General features: G+C 39.4%; 1 protein-coding gene across 1 annotated transcript; it reads right to left on the bottom strand.

Annotated features, from left to right (window-relative positions):
- Positions 1 to 1,529: 1,529 nt before the first annotated feature.
- Positions 1,530 to 20,583, bottom strand: brca2 (BRCA2 DNA repair associated). Its single transcript, XM_055196883.2, is given in 28 exon segments — positions 1,530 to 2,224; positions 5,192 to 5,305; positions 5,396 to 5,649; positions 5,727 to 5,865; positions 5,978 to 6,144; positions 6,232 to 6,433; positions 6,519 to 6,628; positions 6,742 to 6,889; positions 7,755 to 7,910; positions 8,012 to 8,369; positions 8,451 to 8,621; positions 8,738 to 8,925; positions 9,014 to 9,204; positions 9,348 to 9,578; positions 9,580 to 9,749; positions 9,833 to 9,896; positions 9,985 to 10,077; positions 10,172 to 14,179; positions 14,322 to 15,023; positions 16,956 to 17,028; positions 17,187 to 17,242; positions 17,326 to 17,437; positions 17,519 to 17,547; positions 18,332 to 18,369; positions 18,493 to 18,535; positions 19,792 to 20,007; positions 20,086 to 20,178; positions 20,411 to 20,583. Coding segments are annotated over 27 exon segments (8,442 nt in total). The 5' UTR covers positions 20,120 to 20,178; positions 20,411 to 20,583; the 3' UTR covers positions 1,530 to 1,849.
- Positions 20,584 to 20,621: the final 38 nt, after the last annotated feature.

Below are 20,621 nucleotides of genomic sequence, written 5' to 3'. Positions count from 1 at the left end.
TTTAACATTAAATAACATCATATTTGTCCCAAATCATTAACAATTAACATTGGCTGCTAACGTATATTTTGCATTTTGAAGTAGAAGCTATCTGACGAAGCTTGCGCTATTTAATGTGCACTTCCGGTTTACAATACCTCCGAGTTGTCCTAGACGTGACTCGACGCGGCGCTGAGCTGCGCCGCCGGTGTGCGATCCCCTTCAGACTACCAATGCGCTAGCTGAAGAAAGCTGGCAGTTGGATGAAAAAAAGCTGGCAGTCGGCTTCCACTTGCCGTTTTCTGCCGCATTTAAAAGCTTTGGTGTGCACGCCCCCTTACAACAACAGCTATCCACCATCACTCTACTAAGAATTACATTACAGTACCCATCTCCGTATTCTTGCGGTGAATTACTCCGGCAACTGTTTATATCATTGTTTTACAGCTGCTGTTAAAAGTCTTTCCAGACTATAGTCCCTGAATCAGTAGTTGTTAGATAAGAGTCTAGTCTAAATCATGAGATCTGGTTCTCGGATGCAACACTTAAGTGGGACGCTTAATTCGTTCAGTGTGCCGGGGTTGCGGAGAGGATACGAGAATATCAAGTGTCCGGTCCACGTTATGGTCCTCCTTCAGGTTTCCTTCGAATTTTCCCAAGGTCCAATTTAGTTATGGGATGTGTTGCCAGAAACAGGCTAAGAGGGTGGATTAGGGCAGCTCAGGGTGGAAGAAGAGGGTTTTAGATTTTATGTTGTAATGGAGATCATTAAAGCCCGTCTACTGATAACGGGGCCGTGATAATGCAACGGCTCAACATTTCAGCTGAAAATATAAAAATTGTAGGTTGAATCTTGGGAGGTGATCTTCTTTCCAGATCTAGACACACAGAAACATTTTTGGCTTGGGTTATTCTATTCTCTGTTAACCACTGCCCGATATCATCTTCTCTGTCTCTGTACAATGCAACAAGCACACTGACTTTATCATTGTGGGCCAAGCTGCTTAAAATAGAGTTGGATCTAAGTTGACTCAGCACATTCCCAATGTGAGATGATGGATTTTGAACTAAAAACTGAGGAGGAAAGCCACTGATGGCAGCTTATGGCAACGCTGGACCTCAAATCTGGCATGTCTGAGGTTTTTTGATGCATTCCTTGGAGACAGGATATACTACTGGGTTATTTTTACATTTCAAAACTCCTTAAAATTGATTTAAGAAACAAGCCAGTGGCCACATCACGTACATTAAATGCCTGGAATTGTAATATTATGATCCATGATTATTAAATATGACAATGTGCTGTATGGAAGAGAGTCTTTGCGGTTTGACAAATTCACTTTGTTGTAAGATCAAGAAGCCTTTCACTCGTGTTTGTCATAATTGCTATCAGCCCTGCCAATTTCAGTGGATTTAATCATTTATTTCTCTATTTGTATTTTTGTACAGATTCAGATAGGATTTCAGAATGGAGCTGCTGGTAAATCAAGGGGAAGTGTTAAGGCGCCACCTGCTGTTCATCTAAAAAAGGCTTCTTTACGAAAATCAAATAAAATATAAAATATTTATTATATATTTTTACATACATTTCTTCCCTGAACAGTACTAATAATTTTACAAAAACTACAGCAGTGCAAATACAACAAGTAGTTTAAAAAATATTACAGTAAATGTAAAACAGCGCACTACTTCCTGTGTATTTGACATCAGAGAACCGTGGTAAAGGCAGGGAAAAGTCAAAATGCAAAGCAATGTCACATCTATGACATTTGCTTTCACTGCAACAGTATGAACACTTTTCATGAACCAGTCAGCGTTAATGATTCCTTCCTAGTGCCCTAATCCTCTTATTAGTGTTTATAGTCACATTTTAGCATTTTGCTTCCTGTAGTCCATCCAGTAATGCCTGTGTGTCTATCATCACAAACTCCTCATCAGGCACCCACTCCTCCTCTCCCGATGGACGGTGCGAGGACCGGGACGCGAGGTCGCGCACCTTCTCCGGAGGCTTCGGGGTCACAGATTTCCGCGGTGGATTGAAGGTCTTGTTGACACAGGGGGAAGCTTTGGTTTTTAGAGGCGTGATGGGTGGAGGGGAAGGGATGCGGGACAGGTAGACCAAACCTCGTTTTCTTTTTAAGTTTTTGGGGTCTTTGGACTCGCAGTCACCACTGGTAGGTGCAGGAGTTCTCTTGGTCACTGGAGTGAAAGGTGAGAAAACTCTGCCTTTCTGTTGAGGAGTCACCTGGAAATGTCAACAAAAGGCTTAATACATTGGAGACAGCATGTGAAAATAATGTAGGTATGTCTATGAGGCATCAGTGTATAGCAGTGGTTCTCAAATTGTGGTATGCGTAGCACTAGTGGTACAGGGCTCCTGACGAGTGGTACTAGAAGGAATCACTGAATTTAAAGGTGGAGTGCACAATGTTTGAAAAACGCTTTGGAAAAGGAGACGGGCCGACTACCAAAACACACTTATAGCCAATCATCAGTAAGGAGCGTGTCTACAACCGACATCCTTGCTGGGTTGCGTATGTGTGGGGCGGGTCTTTTAAAGGAAGGTCCAGATTCTATTGGGGTAGGGGCGTGTTTGTTGAGGTGATTTCAAATATCAACATTGGCTTTCAAACATTGTGCACCCCGCCTTTAATGTAAACTCACGAAACCATTGAATAGTAAAACATCAACCAGTCTAGGCAACACTGGACATCAGTCTAGGCAGCAAGGACTCTATCTTCGAAGGATGCAGCCTCTTAAGTCCACAAAGCAAACTAAAATGATAAATCGGTGCACAAACTTCGAAGTGCGCACATGTGCATGCTGTGAAGGAGACACTTTGAAAAATGCATACTTGCACACTGAGAAGGATGGACACTTTAAAAGATGCAAACTTGCACACTGTGAAGGATGGACACTTTGAAAGAGGCACACGTGCACACTGTGAAGGACGAACACTTTGAAAGAGGCACACTTGCACACTGTGAATGTGAAGGACGGACACTTTGAAAGATGCATACTTGCACACTGTGAAGGACGAACACTTTGGAAGATGCATACTTGCACACTGTGAAGGACGGACACTTTGAAAGATGCATACATGCACACTGTGAAGGACGGACACTTTGAAAGATGCATACTTGCACAGTGTGAAAGACACACACTTTGAAAGATGCACACTTGCACACTGTGAAGAACGGGCACTTTGAAAGATGCATACTTGCACACTGTGAAGGATGGACACTTTGAAAGATGCATACTTGCACACTGTGAAGGATGGACACTTTGAAAGATGCATACTTGCACACAGTGAAGGATGGACACTTTGAAAAATGCATACTACATACTGAGAAAGGATGGAAACTTTGAAAGATGCATACTTGCACACTGTGAAGGATGGACACTTTGAAAGATGCATACTTGCACACTGTGAAGGACGGACACTTTGAAAGATGCATACTACATACTGTGAAGGATGGACACTTTGAAAAATGCATACTACATACTGTGAATGATGGACACTTTGCAAAATGCATACTACATACTGTGAAGGATGGGCACTTTGAAAGATGCATACTTGCACACTGTGAAGGATGGACACTTTGAAAGATGCATACTTGCACACTGTGAAGGATGGACACTTTGAAAGAGGCACACTTGCACAATGTGAAGGACGGACACTTTGAAAGATGCATACTTGCACACTGTGAAAGACGGACACTTTGAAAGAGGCACACTTGCACAATGTGAAGGACGGACACTTTGAAAGATGCATACTTGCACACTGTGAAGGACGAACACTTTGAAATAGGGAAACTTGCACACTGTGAAGAACGGGCACTTTGAAAGATGCATGCTTGCACGCTGTGAAGGACGGACACTTTGAAAGATGCATACATGCACACTGTGAAGGACGGACACTTTGAAGAGGCACACTTGCACACTGTGAAGGACGAACACTTTGAAAGAGGCACACTTGCACACTGTGAAGGACGAACACTTTGAAAGAGGCACACTTGCACACTGTGAAGAACGGGCACTTTGAAAGATGCATACTTGCACGCTGTGAAGGACGGACACTTTGAAAGATGCATACTTGCACACTGTGAAAGACGGACACTTTGAAAGATGCATACATGCACACTGTGAAGGACGGACACTTTGAAGAGGCACACTTGCACACTGTGAAGAACGGGCACTTTGAAAGATGCATACTTGCACGCTGTGAAGGACGGACACTTTGAAAGATGCATACTTGCACACTGTGAAGGATGGACACTTTGAAAAATGCATACTACATACTATGAAGGATGGACACTTTGAAAGATGCATACTTGCACACTGTGAAGGATGGACACTTTAAAAAATGCATACTTGCACACTGTGAAGGATGAACACTTGAAAAATGCATACTACATACTGTGAAGGATGGACACTTTGAAAGATGCATACTTGGACACTGTGAAGGATGGACACTTTGAAATATGCATACTTGCACACTGTGAAGGATGGACACTTTGAAAGATGCATACTTGCACACTGTGAAGGATGGACACTTTGAAGGATGTATATCTCAAAGACTGCACACTTCCAAGGAAGCTAGTTTTGGTATTGAAGAATGCATAATTTAACCAAAGAACGACAGTGTTAACGTCTCTCTTCCAAATACCGACCCCCAAAAAAAGGGCCTTTAAAGTGCAGTTGTGGCAACACCAGGATGCAAAGACATCTTACCAGGTTCTCATGACAGATTTTAAAAAGTCCCCAAGTGAATGAATAAGATATCCATATTATTATTTAAAACAAAAGATTATCACATTTTTTCTCATGCTACACGCTGCAACAATATTAATGCTGAAGGGGTGCTGGTGTAAAGTTGCTAAAGTGATTTTTATGTGCTTTGCAGGGTGGTAGGATGTCCTGGGTGATTTCTTACTGGATCAAAAAGATCCAAACACCAAGATCCTGTCTTTCTGGCTCCAAGATAGGGCACAGATCCCATTTTCAATAAGTGCTCAATAATGCATTTCTTTTCCCATTCATAAAACATCCTTCATGTCTATTAGATCGTTTAAAAGTTATTTGGGGTTAGGACTTCGTTCAAATCCCTAACTCTGAGAATAAACTATAATTATAGTGATCATCGCCTAAGCAAGCACCACTAATAAATTCAATCTAACAGCACATTAAAAAAAACAAAACTCTTACTAACCCCGCCGTTAACTTTTGGAATAGACACACCAGGAGTTCTCGGACACTGAAAAGAGCCAGCCGGGAATAAATCGGACACCTTCTCCTCCGCGATGCTAAAAAAATCCTTGCATGTCTGGACAAAAGGAAAGAAGTCGCATTTGAATTTTATAAAGACAGAACAAAATATTAAAAACAAAAATATAAGAGCCACTGCTTTATTAACCTGGACAAAACTCTTCATATGAACCATAGCTTCCTGAAGATGGGAATCCTTGGGGTTTATGGAGAAGAGTGTTTGTTCTCCAGCATACAGGCATGGCACGGGCCCAGAAAGCTGCCGTAGCTGAACGTTACTTAGGGCAAGCAGTGCTTGCGGCTTTATAAGCTCCTCTATAGCTAACTGCTCCAAACTACTAGACAGTCTCACAGAGACCACGTCGAACTTTTCATCCACAAGGTGCAGTACTGGAGAATTACCTAAGAAGAATATAAAACAGCTATAAATAAAGTGTGAAACAACAACAGAGATTTTAAGCTGAACGAATTAGACAAACCTTGTTTGTCCACTATAGAGAAGATATTTCCCACATTGTCGACCTCCCCACAGGGGGAGCTAAACTGGGGGTTTTGAAGCTCCCTGAAGCAGACGCACACCCTTGGTTGAAAATGCAGATGTAACCATTCTGGAGTCACCTGGATCAATCATGTAAAAACACATATGAAAAATTACAGTGAGGCTATCTGATAACATCGACTGTGTTGTAAACTTATTTGAAATAAGAAGTTAGAAAACACTTGTGTTTACCTCAATGTCCTGAAACAGTGTTTTCTTAGTGGCAGTGAGCTGTATCTGAGCGATGCCTGAGCGTTTTTTGCCCTCTGATGTGGCAAGATGATACGTCCTGTATCTGCGGCCCTCTTTTAACAAGCCACGCAAGTCTGCTGACGGCCGCCAGATATTCAGTGTGTAAACTAGAAAATGTAATCGCACACAACCACAGCAGGTTAAACCGGGTCCTGACCAACATCTGACCAAGTAATGAGGATATGAGGACTCACCAGAGTTGCTCTGCGGGTCACTGGCATCTATGATGCTGAGTTTCCAAACGGGGGTGACCCCTCGATCAGGGCACCCGCCGTCTGCCTCCTGTGCCTCGTTTAGAGCCATCTGAACACGTTGCTGAAGGTCCACCTGTCTCCTTTCCTCCAGGCAGCATCTGAACTTATTTACAGCCTCCATCTGCCTTTCGCTTAGGTGGTTCTACTCAAACATTGCATATGTGTGGTTATACAATCTGTTTACTTTGTGTAGGAATACTGTGTTAAAATGTTAGTACAAGACTTACCTCAACAGCTGGGTCAGACTCCATTGCTTCATACAGCTCTTCCCCATCCTGCAAAGCTTCAATCTCATGTTGACTAAATGTCCTCCTTCTCCCTTGGCTTTTCTTCTTGCCTTATATAAGCACAGTAGGAGGAACACTCATCAAGAAGCCTCACATCCAAGCTTATGATCTAGTTTTGAAGTAAATATGCCAAAAAAAGAAGAAGAAAATAATGAAGTCCTACCCTCCATCTCTTTTTCGAACTGGGCCTGTATATTGGAAATAAGGAGCTCCATGGTTTTGTGCTTTGAGTTGCTGTGTTTTCTAGCCTCTCGATCTTCTGCACGATCATTGCGAAATATAAAGACACCATTGGGCATCTTCTCCATCCACTGTTTGAAGAGAATATCAATCAATAGATTTATCAACATTCAAAATTAGCACTTATGCTTTTTCTGTTCAGTTTTCAGAAGTAACCAAGCCAAAGTTCACCGCTGACACCAGTTTTAAACTGTTTCATTAAAAAAGTGCTTTCTTGCTAACCAACACACTCTTATCGACAGTGCAAAAACTAATATTTTGGCCTGCGATTAAAGGGACACTCCACTTTTTTTGAAAATAGGCCCATTTTCCAGCTCCCCTAGAGTTAAACATTTGATTTTGACAGTTTTAGAATCCATTCAGCTGATCTCCAGGTCTGACGGTAACACCTTTAGCATAGTTTAGCATAATCCATTGATTCTGATTAGGCCATTAGCATTGCACAAAAAAATTATCAAATAATCAATATTTTTAAAACTTGGCTCCTCTGTAGTTATATTGTGTACTAAGACAGACGGAAAATTAAAAGTTGTGATTTTCTAGGTCGATATGGCTAGGACTATACTCTCATTCTGGCGTAATAATAAAGGACTTTGCTGCCGTAACATGGCTGCAGCAGGCGCAATGATATTACGCACTGCCCGAAAATAGTCCCCTTGGTAACTTTAATAGCAGGGGACTATTTCGAGCCGTGCGTAATATGATTTTTTTAGCGCAATGCTAATGGTCTAATCGGATTCAATGGATTATGCTAAGCTATGCTAAAAGTGGTAGCGCCAGACCCGGAGATCAGCTGAATGGATTCAAAAACAGTAGAAATCAAATGTTTATCTCTAGGGGAGCTGGAAAATGAGCATATTTAGAAAAAAGTAGAGTGTCCCTTTAATAATATGAATTGCTTGTACTTAAATAAATAAATAAATAAATGAAGCATACCTGAGTGGGGTAACTTCTCAACACCACAATGTCCACACAGCTCACGGCACCTCCAGCAGCGTACAGTGAAGAAAGCGGAAGTCTAAAAGGTCGGGGATCACGATAGTATCCCAACTTAGTGTCCCACCGAGCTCTTCTTGTACTGTTTGCTGAAATCTGAAATGTAAAACTCACAATCAACACAGAACTACAACCCACAGTAGACAGCAGAATTGAAGCTGGTATGTGTGCCATATCCTGAATCTGTTCAATCTCACCTTTAACATCAGAGATTCAGGAGCTTCCAGAGGTGGGCAAGCTTCCTGGCAGCCAACCAACTCTGCTCCATTGACCACAACCTTATCGCCAACTTTTAGACGACCCTTGCTCAGCATGGCAGAGAGAGGAAGGTCCAAAAGGCCTTTGATGGGGTACCAGCCATCTGTGAGCCAGAGGACGGTTGACTCCATTTTTGCATCAGGCGATCGGTCATCGGTTTTCACTTGCTTCTCTGGATTTTGACTGGGTTTAGCAATGCCACATACACAGAGCACTAATGTCTTAGCGGGGGTGTCATCTCTCTCCACGATCCTTCTGAGAGAAGACCTATGACTGTGGTCCACCTCCACATCATATCTAAGTGCAGGTGGATATCAAAAAGTTATGGTTTGTTAAAATGTTTTCTGTGAATTCATCTATAAGTTGTATGTTCAATACCTCAATTTCAGCTGCAGAAGTACTTGCTCTGGAGTCAAACACAGGCTTCCCATCAATTCTGGAAATGACTTTTCCATGGATGCCCGTTTCCATACAATCCAACGGTAGTGGTTGAACACCCAAGCATCGCTTATCAACTTTGGATCAACGCCGGGGGTGTCAAACAACGCCCTGAGAAATAAAGTGCCTGACATTAACTGGTATAAATGGTTAGTGGTGCAAGACTTTTTTAACCACATACGCATTTAAAACTGCCATTGAAATAACACCAGATTATTTGTACTTACCTGCAAAACTCCTCTTTGCCTACAGTGCCCTTACTGTCTGGAACCAACCAGCCTCCATCAGCCAGCTGGATAGAACCAGACTCCGCAAGGAGCTCACGCTTAAAAAACTCTTTACAGTCAAAGCGAAAGGATTCAGCATTTTCACTGTTTATCTGCGAGACTTTGTAAAGCACTCCGTGCTTATACAGCTAAAAAGGAGAGGGGAAAAACAGTATAGTTTTGCAGTAACCAAAAGATTCAATACTAGCCAATTACAAAAATGGTTCAAAACCGTACCTCCTCTGAAGTGTACCCAACTGGACATTTGTGTCCCACAGCATCTCTCAGTCCAATTCTGGAAACACCTGATGTTTTAGCAAGGTAAAGTTTGCCAGGCAGAGGACGCACAGTCTGCCTTTTCTTCTTTCCAAGCCTCATATCCTGCATATCCCTAGCCAGCTGCAAAGTCTCCTGCCATGCATCTGTATCTAATAACCCAGAAAAAAACGTATTGTTGTACTTTTGTAGAATGATTCAGTACAATTTTATATCTTGCCTACACTGCATTATAGACAATAGACATACATTATGACCCAATTATAACTAAATGAAAAAAACTGTAAATGGTTACCTCTCTCATCATAGTCAATCTTTTTCATAGATATGTTGTCCATCGAAATCGTTGCTTCTGGTTTCAAATCCGCATGTGGATTGTCCTCACCGTAATATTGTGCAGCACTGTGAGTAGTTGGTGTAGTGCATGTCGTCTCATTTTCCATTGCTTTACAGGAGCCAGCTTGAGTTTTGGATTCACATGAATTTTTGATCGAACAATTGCTATTAGTACTGTCTTTGTTTTCTTTTTTTGAATGGTGGGATAAAACCGCTGGACGCTTTAGAGGCATCCTGAGCCTTTGATGTTTTAGTCTTAACACCCTTTTGAAAGGGGGGTACAAACACTGGCCTTTTGGATTGGACAGAGGCAGCAGAACACTGCTGTACACCATCATTGGACTTTTGGTCAACAGAACTCCTGGAAATACAAGAATTTGTAATACATTAAGATATTTCTGTTGAAATGAGTTAAATTGTAAATCAGCGATGCACATAGCTCACCGATTTGGAGGTGTGACATTAGGCTGGATGTTGTATCTGAAGGCACGTCTGCCTTTTAGAAGTCCTACAACATTTCATTAAACACAATTTAAAAATTAGTATCACGTAATAAACTAAATTTAACTTTTTAAACTAAAATTTTGAGATCTTACCATTTGGACAGCTTTTCGGTGTGGACTTGGAACAACCAACAGCCTGGTCAAACTCTGAGAGAAGTTGTCTTTTCGAAGGTGGTTGACATGAATCTAAGCAAAAACAAAAAAGACCATGATAAGAGGTTAAAACGTCTTAGCAGATACAGTTGCCATTAAAAAATTGACATAAAACATTAAGCAATACCTGCTGTACTGCTGGTGTCTAGTTGATGTTTTCTTTTACCATTTTGTTCGACAGTGCCCTGTGTCTGTAGATCATGAACAGATGGACTTTTCGTGCTGTGAATGTTTGCTACTGGCATCAACTCGGGTGGGGGTGGTTCATTTAGGTCTTCATCTGCTAATAATGCTTTAGCACATGCCATAGCTTCCCGTTCAGAATACTCCTGCTGGGTCTCTGTGCAACTCTTAAAATCCAAAGAGTGCAAGTTTAGTTGAGTAAGTTCATTAGGAACTACTTTTGTTGGCGTAGGGTGTGAAATGGTTTTGTTTGCTTCTTCTTTGAATCCATCCAGTATTATGGGAAGTTCCTGGTGTGATTGTGAGTCAGCAACGTGTAGATCACTGGTATTTGAGGATTTAGCCTGTTTATCAGTGTCAATAACTTGTTGGGCATCACAATCTCTGAAGAGTGTGGTGGCTTGCTCAAGGGCAACCTTTGATATAGAAACACTTTTACCACTAGCTGTGCTGAAACTGTAATTTGTCTTATTCAGTTGATCAAGCTTTAGGTTTTCATCCATAGTGTCCTTAGAGCTTTCAGTTTTAGGTACAACAGGTTCCTCAGATGCTAATGTTTCCTCTTCACAGTCTTGAAAGAGACTTGCGGCTCTCTGTAGTGCAGAAGTAGATATTGCAACCTTCTTCCCACCTGCTGTACAAAATCCCACTTGTTCATCTGAGGAACCACTAGTTGCAGATGGGACACCTTTATCACAGGAGACTTTATTCACAGGAGAGTTATGACTGATGGAGAAGTCAACAAAACCCGCTTTTATCTCATACAGTGCTTTTTCTGAGACAGCAACATGTTTTCCACTGGCAGTGGTAAAACCTTTATTGCTTTGGTTTTGGAGAGCCTCAGAGGTCAAACGATCCTCTTCACAATCTTTAAAGAGACTCTTTGCCCTTTGTAGCGCAGAAGGAGATATGTCCACCTTCTTTCCGCCCGCTGTGCAGAATCCTTTAGGTTCTTCCGTAGAACTCCCACATCCAAACGAGACCCTTGACATGGGACCATTGCTTCCATTGGAATTTTGAAATTTGCTTCCACTTTGTAAATCAGGATCTGCCTCAATAATGCATCCCTTTTCTGACACAATAACACCTTTGGCATTGACGAAACCTTTACAGTTTTGGTGCTGAAGATTCTCAGGTTCTATACTTTCACATTCGTTAAAAAGATTTCTTGCTCTCTGCAATGCAATAGCAGAGATGGTCACTCTCTTCCCACCTGCTGTAGAGAAGCCATCATGTTTTTCTAAGGAACTGTTATCCGTTTGCATTTCCGTGATCTGTTTTGACTTTCTAGAACCACTAGTACATGGGGCAACATCAGCTGAATCGGATAACACATTCTTAGCTTTCTGGAGGGCTTCAGCTGAGACGGATAGCTTTCTACCACTAGCTGTACTGAAACCAAAGCTGCTACTAAGAGAAATCGACTCATGTTCAAAGTCTTTCCTTAATTCTTTCACTTTTGTTTCACATGCTTCTTTTTGAGGGTTTTGCCGGTCCAAAGAGGGTTTTTCTTCATAATGAACTTGATCACCCCGGCATGTTTTCATGACAACATCCAGACTTTTGTTTGCTTTTTCACAGAATCCACGAATAAGAGCAGAGTCCTCGTACACAGCTTTCGCCTCCTTAAGCACCACTTTGGAACCACTTGCGATTGTAAATCCATTAGTTTGTTTGAGGATTTCAATATCTAGCTTATCATTGGTTTCTTCAATTATTCCAGCTTCAATATTTTCATTGCAGTCTTTAAATATGATCTTGGACTTTTCAAGTGCCTCAGCTGAAACTCTAACTCCTTTCCCACTGGCTGTTTTAAAGCCATAACCATGGCCCGACAATGGCTGGAAAGGATTGGGGAGACAAATGTTTGTAAAAATTCCTTCAGCATCACTGCCAGATTTCTGTTCTTGGAAGAAGTTCTTACGTTTGATGGAAGAAATGTCCGGAACATTAGATACTTGATTTATCTCTTCGCAGTCTGACTGATTTATATTTATAGATGTTTCACGCCAAGAAACAGCTTTTGTTTTCTGAAGGTTAGTTGTTGACATAGAGTCGTCATGTCTTCCAGAAGTGTGGAAAAGGAGTTGCTTAGTGTCTGACGCCTCAATGCTGTCAACATCATTAAGAAGTTTGCTTGCCTGTTCAAGGGCCGTTTCAGATACTTTCAGATGTTTTCCACTAGCTGTACTAAATCCAAAACAGCCATCCGAGTAAACACAGACAACATCTGTTTTTCGATCTAAACAATTCGGCTTAGTCCCTGCATCTCCCGCCAAGTTCTCATTTACCTCAGGGTCTTGAAGAGCTGCATTTGCATGTTGATTTAAATGAAGGGGGCTTATATATTCCTTGCCTATACAATCAGAAGTATTAGCTGAAGATACCATTGCTTGTTCTCTAGATTCTTCTGGCTTTAGAACTTCTGTATCTGCCTTGTTGTTTTCATTATACGAGACCTTTTCATCATGCTCTTCAAAAAAGTGCTTTGCTTTGTTTAAACTTGTTTCTGAGACGCTTATAACTTTCCCTGTAGCGGTTTTAAAACCAAAACAGTGTGATTGATTTGTATCACTGAAATGGTTATTTATTCCATCAACTGAATTGTCTTCAGTTGTTGACGCAGGCAAATTCCCATTTCGGAATTCCTTTGATACGCTGCATAATTTGTCAGCACCCACAGTTTGAACCGGAGAAGGATCAATTTCTTTGTTTGCTTGAACGAAATTGTTTATGTTAGAGGCATCAGTCTTAATTAGATGACTTCCTTTCACAGCATCACAATTAAAACTATCATCAAAGTCAATACCGTTGAGAATATCGGGGTCCCAATCTTTCTCAGTGGTGTGGCTGTCCGAGCCAAACTTTGTGGGTTTGAACTGAGTGAATTCATACTGACTGTCGGCTTCTTCCAACAGATTGCACAATTCTGTAACATCAGCCTTTTGTGACGCTGTCAATGGGCAGTTTTCATCTCGACTGGTGTCCAAGTCAGCTTTGTTTGTGCTGTTATTGTCTAACACAGTCTGTATTTCTGCAACTCTTCCGAATTCCTGTTTATGTTTTGATGAATCAGACTCTTCCTCCAAATTCTCCTTTAAAAGAGTCCCAGGTTCCTGGGGACCAACATCCGAAACCGTAATAATGCTCTTTGAACCAGTTTCATAATCCAATTCATTTATTTGCGGTGAAGAGCAGCTTGAAATACTGTGTTTAACGCTCTTAGAACTTAAAAGACCTGGATTGGATCGAGCATTACTAACACAAGTTGTCAATGCATGTTTGGAAGAGTTGGACTGTTCCAAAAGTGATCTGGTTGTATCGATGCCTATTGCATCCATTTTCTGGTTATGTTGTGTAGTAACATCAATCAAACTGTCCCCAATAGCGTCATGTAATAAAGCCTTGGCCTTTATTATAGCCTCGTTTGGTATTGATATGGTCTTGTTGCTTGCAGTTTTAAAACCAGAAAAAACATCCTTAGAGTTTGAGCACAAGACCGTGCCATCCAAATCTGAAAAAGTGGTGGGAAAGCCACTGTCACGACTGACTTCAAATGTTGGAGGAACAACAGTCGACTCATTTGCAGAGTCCATGGATACATCAGCTAAAGCGCAGCTGACATCATGATCACCCTGAATGACCTGCTGGATGATGAAATCTTTCTTCTGCTCAGACTCTGCTTCAGGCTGAACCTCACATGTTTTCTGTACATGGGTGGTTATAGTTGATGAAACTATACTGACATTTTGATTACTCTGTCCTTGTAAATCCACAAGTCCTCCTGATGTCAGTTCTTGTGTGAAATCCTCCGCAAATGCTTTGGAAAGCTGTGTCATATCAAGCCCTTCATCCAGATGATGGGAAGTGATTTGCTGTAGTGTCTGAGGATGGCCTGCATCATCACTGACAACAATTGATTCATTCAAGTCACCAGACATTGAGGGATTTGCTGCTTAACATAAAATAAAGAGGAAAGAAAAACAATCATATTTCTGTCAACAAACATTTGTACATGCATATGCCTTCAGATCAATAGGTTTTTAAGACATTTCAGAAAAGTGATCTTAAACTGCAATCAAGAATATTCTTACCCATTACCGCTTGCTTCAGACATAGTGGTGGAGCCGTTTTGTGGTTAATTCCCATTTTTGACACAGCAGAGCTTGGGACTTGATACACAAACTTCCTAGGCTTTTTAGTAAGTGTGAAAACAGGTGATTTGTCCAACAAAGACTTCTGACATTGAGATCCTTCCAAATTGGGATCTGGGTAAGACCGGAGTCTTTCAGCACTGCTTAAAAACGTCCTACCTGCAGCACTGCTGTAAAAAGTGTCACCATTGGGTTTACCAGTATTCAAAGCCAAGCTTGAAGAAATATTTTCATTGAGGCTGGAGTCTGATAAGCTTAGTGGGGTCCACTGCATGACGTCATTGTTTGCAGGAGGGCTTTTAGTTTCCACCTCATCTGAATGAGTTTTATCTGTCTTTAATGTCTCATTATCTACCTCGTTATCAGTCTCTAAAGTTGAATTTATATCTTTTAAGGAATTGTTTTTTGTTCTGTTCCTTTCTTTAGATTTGACCCTTCGGAGAGCCGATGTGCTGTTGCTGAAAAATATGGACAATACGTCCTCAGCACCATCGAGAACGCTCTGCACCGTGCTGCGCACGTCCCCGTCCTCTATTGCATTTGGCACCTTCTGTTTCCACAGATTGCTTGTGTCCAGAGATGCATCTGGGGAGAAAATGGGCTTTCTTCCCATTCCTTCAGTCTGGATAGTCTCAATGGTATCTATAACGTAGAGGAAAATAATATCAGTTAATTTCACATGTGGTTTTTCGTGTGTCGATACATTTCACATTTACTACTAACTATATTTGTAATATTTTTACTTTTTAAACATATTTTGGTAACACTTTACAATAAGGTTAAATAAGTAAACATTAGTAATGCATTAACTATCATAAACAAACAATATAGCAGCATTTATTAATAATTATTGTTAATGTTAGTTAATGGCAATAGTTATTCATGTTAGTTCATGGTGCAACAACTACACTGCAAAAAATGGTTTTCAAGAAAAAAATTCTTAGTATTTTTGTCAGTAAAAATGTCAAAAAATTCTTGAATAAAGATGCTTTTTCTTGATGAGCAAAAACGACCCAAGAAAATAAGCCTAGTTTTTAAACCAAACATACCAAATTTAAGTGATTTTGTGCATAAAAGAAGCTAAAAAAATCTGGCAATGGGGTAAGCAAAAAAAACTTAACATTTTTCTTAAACACTAAATTTAAGAAAAATGTAAGAAGAATTTGCTTACCCCATTGGCAGATTTTTTGCTTGTTTTTTGCACAAAATCACTTAAATTTGATATTTTTGGTCTAAAAGCTAGATGTATTTTCTTGGGTCGTTTTGCTCATCAAGAAAAAGCATCTTAATTTAAGATTTAGATATTTTTACTGAACACAAGACAAAAATACTAAGATTTTTTATTCAGATATTTAGTTCTTGTTTTCAGTAAAAAAATATCTAATTTTTTTAAATCAAGACACATTTTCTTGATGAGCAAAATGACCTAAGAAAATTTTAGACAAAAAATAAACAATTTAAGTAGATTTGTGCTTAAAACATGCAAAAAATATCCACCAATGGGGTGAGAAAATTTAGCTTGAAGTGTTTAAAAAAAAATGAAAACTTATTTCAAGATTTTTTTTCTCACCCCACTGGCAGATATTTTTGTTTGTTTTAAGCACACATCAGGCTTGTGCACAATTCAGAATTGGCCTCCATTCAATTCATGAATTGGAATTTGAATTGAATTGACTCCGCCCTACAGGAAGTTGAATTTGAATTGGAATGACAGGAAGTGTAATTAAATTCATGGCAATTCAAAGAAATTCCACAGTCACACAACAGAAAGAATCTCACATACATTCAGTGTTAGGAAAGTTACTTTGGAAAATTGTTTGGCAACCATTTTAAATACATGGTAAAATTAAAGCATTCTGGGAAATGAAGTCATGTTCCATCGTGTTCCATACAATTACAATTGCAAAAAAACCTAACTTAATTATTTGTTATGTGACTAGAGTTTTTAAGATTAATTGCTGGGGGAAAACATTTCCTGTTAATATAATCTGTACAAACGAATATATTTATAGAATATGTAAGGCAAACATATATGACATATACTTAAAGCTTCATTTTTAACACTTCACTTACTGTATAATATGTATAAGAATTTCTTTGAATTTCTATTGAATTGCAATTCTGCTTCCTTTAATTCAAATTCGAATTGTAATTCTAGATCCTGTTTTTGACAAATTCAAATTCAATTCAAATTCAAGAATTGAATTGGAATTTAGGAGTCATTCTCAATTCAATTCTGAATTCTGCACAAGCCTGGCACACATTCACTTAAATTGTTTATTTTTTGTCTAAAAACTAGACTTATTTTCTTAGGTCATTTTGCTCATCAAGAAAATACATCTTAATTTTTTGATATTTGTACTGAAAACAAGACAAAAATACTAAAAAAGAAAGTCATTTTTTGCAGTGTAATGTTTACATTTTCATCGTTTGATTTAAAAATGTTGATTAATTGGTTGATTGTTAGTTCATGTTAGATAATGCATTAATTGATTATTAACAAATATTACCTTATTGTAAAGTGTTACCCACATTTTTTATATAAATACAGGGTGTCTATGAATACACACTCACCATCTAGTTTAACGATCTTACTTGAAGTACTTTCAGAGGCTTTAGAAAGAGATGGAAACAGTTTCCGCACAAACTAATGTGTGAGAGGAGAGTGAGAACAAACCATCAGCCATGAACTTATTACATAGTAACACTTGGCTTGCAACACATGAAGCTTCAAAGTCTTAATTATTTCATAATGACAATTAGAAACAGGTAGAATGTAGAAGAACCTGCATTATTTGTACTTACAATTGCATCCTTGTCTTTAAAGCAACTTGCTGTTGAAGGTCGGTCTTCTGCTTTAGCTACAGGATAAAAACAAACTCAATCAGTTACAAAAGTTCTCAGTTTAACTAAAGCCCATCTTTACTACCTTCTGTATACATACGTAATATCACAGTGGGAGTCAAAGTTGATGGTGTGTTAAAGGAACTGGTCCAGGATAAGTCAGGGTTGATTTGTGCCCCAAGACTCTCAGATATTTGTTTTGATGAATGTGCCTGTCAATGTCAAAGTCAGCATCAATATTGCAAAAATCTCTGCAATGATTTCTGGTTAATTATTTTTCAAAATCATCTTACCAAAGATCTTTTTGGTGTATCCATAAGGCCTGTAATGAATATGAAAGTGTCTTTAAAGGGATAGTTCACCCAAAAATGTGTCATCCTTTACCCACTCTCATGTTGTAACAAATCATACATTTCTTTGTTTTGAAAAACACAAAGCAAGATCAGGTTTTCCCGCAGCATATTTCAAATAAGGCGGCCCGTCTAAGCTTGGAAACCCTACCGCCTTAACAAGATCGTGCAAAAAAAAAATTCATTGCAAAAGGCCGTCAAGTGCATCTCGGAGAATAGCGCGTACGCGCATCAAACCGCGAGCGGGACGCGCACCACACGGCCGGAATGAGATAGACTTGGTCCGGACCGTCACTGTCTGGAGTATAACTTGCCAGTTGATAAAACATCTCATAGAATAGTGCAGACGCACTACACACCGCGAGCGTGCACGCGCACCACACGGACGAAATTAGATAATGGCCCCGCCCACCCGACCAACCCTACCACCTTAACTAACAAATTTTCTGCGGGAAACCCTGAAGATATTTTGAGTAATGTTTGTAACCGATCATTAGCCCCATTGACATCCATAGTATTCTTTTTCCTACTATGGATGTCAATGGGGCTTCTGATCGATTATGGATTTAGAAATTCCTCAAAATATCTTCCTTTGTTGTTATCAAAACAATGACATTTATAAAGGTTTGTAACAACATAAGGGTGAGTGGATGAACTTTAAATGTAATACATGTTTTGGAATAAAGTATATATAATAACAGATTTTAAGCCGTTTTAACTTTAACAAAGAAAAATGTCAATTTAAAGCTTTCTTACCAAAGTAATTACTGGGTCTTCGATGGGATCTATTAAATCTATCAAATACAAAGAAAAAACACACTGACCATGCATAATTTTGTCATACTGAGTATTAAATCTATAACTCAACTGTTATCCAAATATTTTTATTCAGTTTTTTTATTATTAAACAAACTTACGTGTCTTTTCCTGAGCCAAACAGAGAAGGACTTGAGTCTGCTGCTATGGGAAAAGAGATTGAATCTTTAGTGACACAAAGGAAATATTTGTGAACCTGAACCACAAAATCTTACGTCTTACGTCGCACGGGTGTATTTGTAGCAATAGCCAACAATACATTGTCAAAATGATTTTTCTCTTATCTTATGCCAAAAATCATTAGGACATTATGTAAAGATCATTTTCCATTGAGACTTTTTGTAAATTTTCTAAAAATATATCAAAACTTTATTTTTTGTGAGTGGGACTTCATTTAGACAAACTTAAAAGTGACTTTCTCATAGAATTTTTTGCTTCTTGAGATTCCAGATTTTCAAATAGTTTCAAATAGTCCTGAAAAAACAAGTTACATCTGTGAAAGGCTTATTTATTGATGATATAACAATTTCAAAAAAATTTACCCTGATGACTGGTTATGTGGTCCAGGGTCACATTTTAAAGGTGACATTTCACAAGACTTTTTTAAGATGTAAAATAAATCTTTGGTGTCCCCAGAGTGCGTATGGGAAGTTCTCTCAAAATACCATATAGATAAGTTATTATAACATTTTAATACTGCCACTTTGTAGGTGCGAGCAAAACTGTGCCGTTTTGTGTGTGTCCTTATAAATGCAAATGAGCTGAACTCTGCACTTAGTGTCAATGACACGGTTGGATTGTGCAGATTAAAGGTGCAGTGTGCAACTTTTATAACGATCTCTTGACAGAAATGCAATATAAAATACATAACTATATTATCAGTGGTGTATAAAGACCTTTCATAATAAAGTGTTATGTTTTCATTACCTTAGAATGAGATGATTTTATCTACATACACAGGGGTCCCTTTACATGGAAGTCGCCATTTTGTTTCTACAGAAGCCCTTAACGGACAAACTTTTTTTACTAAGTTGTCTCCAACAATGACATGGTTTTCCGGTGGCGGCTACCGTAGCTTCTCTATGCATTTCGGTGAACGGTGGACTAAAAGGTTGGTTGCAATTTGCAACCTCACCACTAGATGTACTAAAATTTACACACTGCCCCTTTAAGGGGTGGTATTAACCCCTTCTGACATCACAAGGGGAGCCAAATTTCAACTACCTATTTTTTCACATGCTTGCAGAGAATGGTTTACCAAAACTTAGTCACTGAGTTGATCTTTTTCACATTTTCTAGGTTGATAGAACCACTGGGGACCCAATAATAGCACTTAAACATGGAAAAAGTCTGATTTTCATGATATGCCCCCTTTAAATTGAACACTACACCTGTCATACCTTCATAAGGAGATTCTTCATTACTGGAATCAGGGGACTGAAAATGTTGCTTAAATATTTTTGGTGTCGAAAACAGCTGACTGCACTGAGCTGATGTCTCCGGTGCTTTGATGCTGTTCTCCTCTTCCTCATCTTTTGAAATGTCAGGACCTCCATTATCTCTAGAAGATCTGGCAGTCAACTCCTCAAACCAGGAGGGATTAAGTGGGCCAAGTTCTTAAACAGCAATAATCAGATAAGTTGCAGTTAGTGAACGTACACAGCTACTGTAACACTAACAGTAGTAATGTATACCTTTGTCAAATTGATCGAAGAAATCTTCAAACATGCTGCCATGGGTGTGATAATGTTCAGTCTGAACCAAGCACATTTATTTAGTCACTGGTCCTAAAGGTAAACAACAACAAATACACGACATCGTTTAAGTCAGCGTTACATGGTACAACAGTTTAAGCTCGCTCATGTATATTTATTTTGTTATCAAGAGCTTGACTTAAATAAGTTACGGTTTTCACTGACAGATCTCATACACATGACTGTATATAACGTTACGTTCACTGTGCATCTACCTGGATAAGCTAAAAACAGGAAAGCATTAGATAGCAGACATGAAAGTTACCGTAAATAAACGTGTAGTCAAAAATGAAGACACGTCAAACGTTTATCGCGAAATCTTCATTATGTCCGTTTTAAGGTTGAGATTTCCATCAGTCGACAACATCTGAGAGGATCTGCTATCACGCGTACCTAAAAGAGTTTTAACATCCCGCCAGTAAGCGTCGTGTCGTCAACGCGTGTCGTCAACGGAAGAGCAGAGGTCTCGACCAATC

The sequence above is a fragment of the Misgurnus anguillicaudatus genome, chromosome 24, assembly GCF_027580225.2.
Source record: "Misgurnus anguillicaudatus chromosome 24, ASM2758022v2, whole genome shotgun sequence".
Taxonomy (NCBI): Eukaryota; Metazoa; Chordata; class Actinopteri; order Cypriniformes; family Cobitidae; genus Misgurnus; species Misgurnus anguillicaudatus.
The sequence above is the reverse complement of the archived record's forward strand: the minus strand, read 5'-3'. Positions and strand labels throughout refer to the sequence as shown.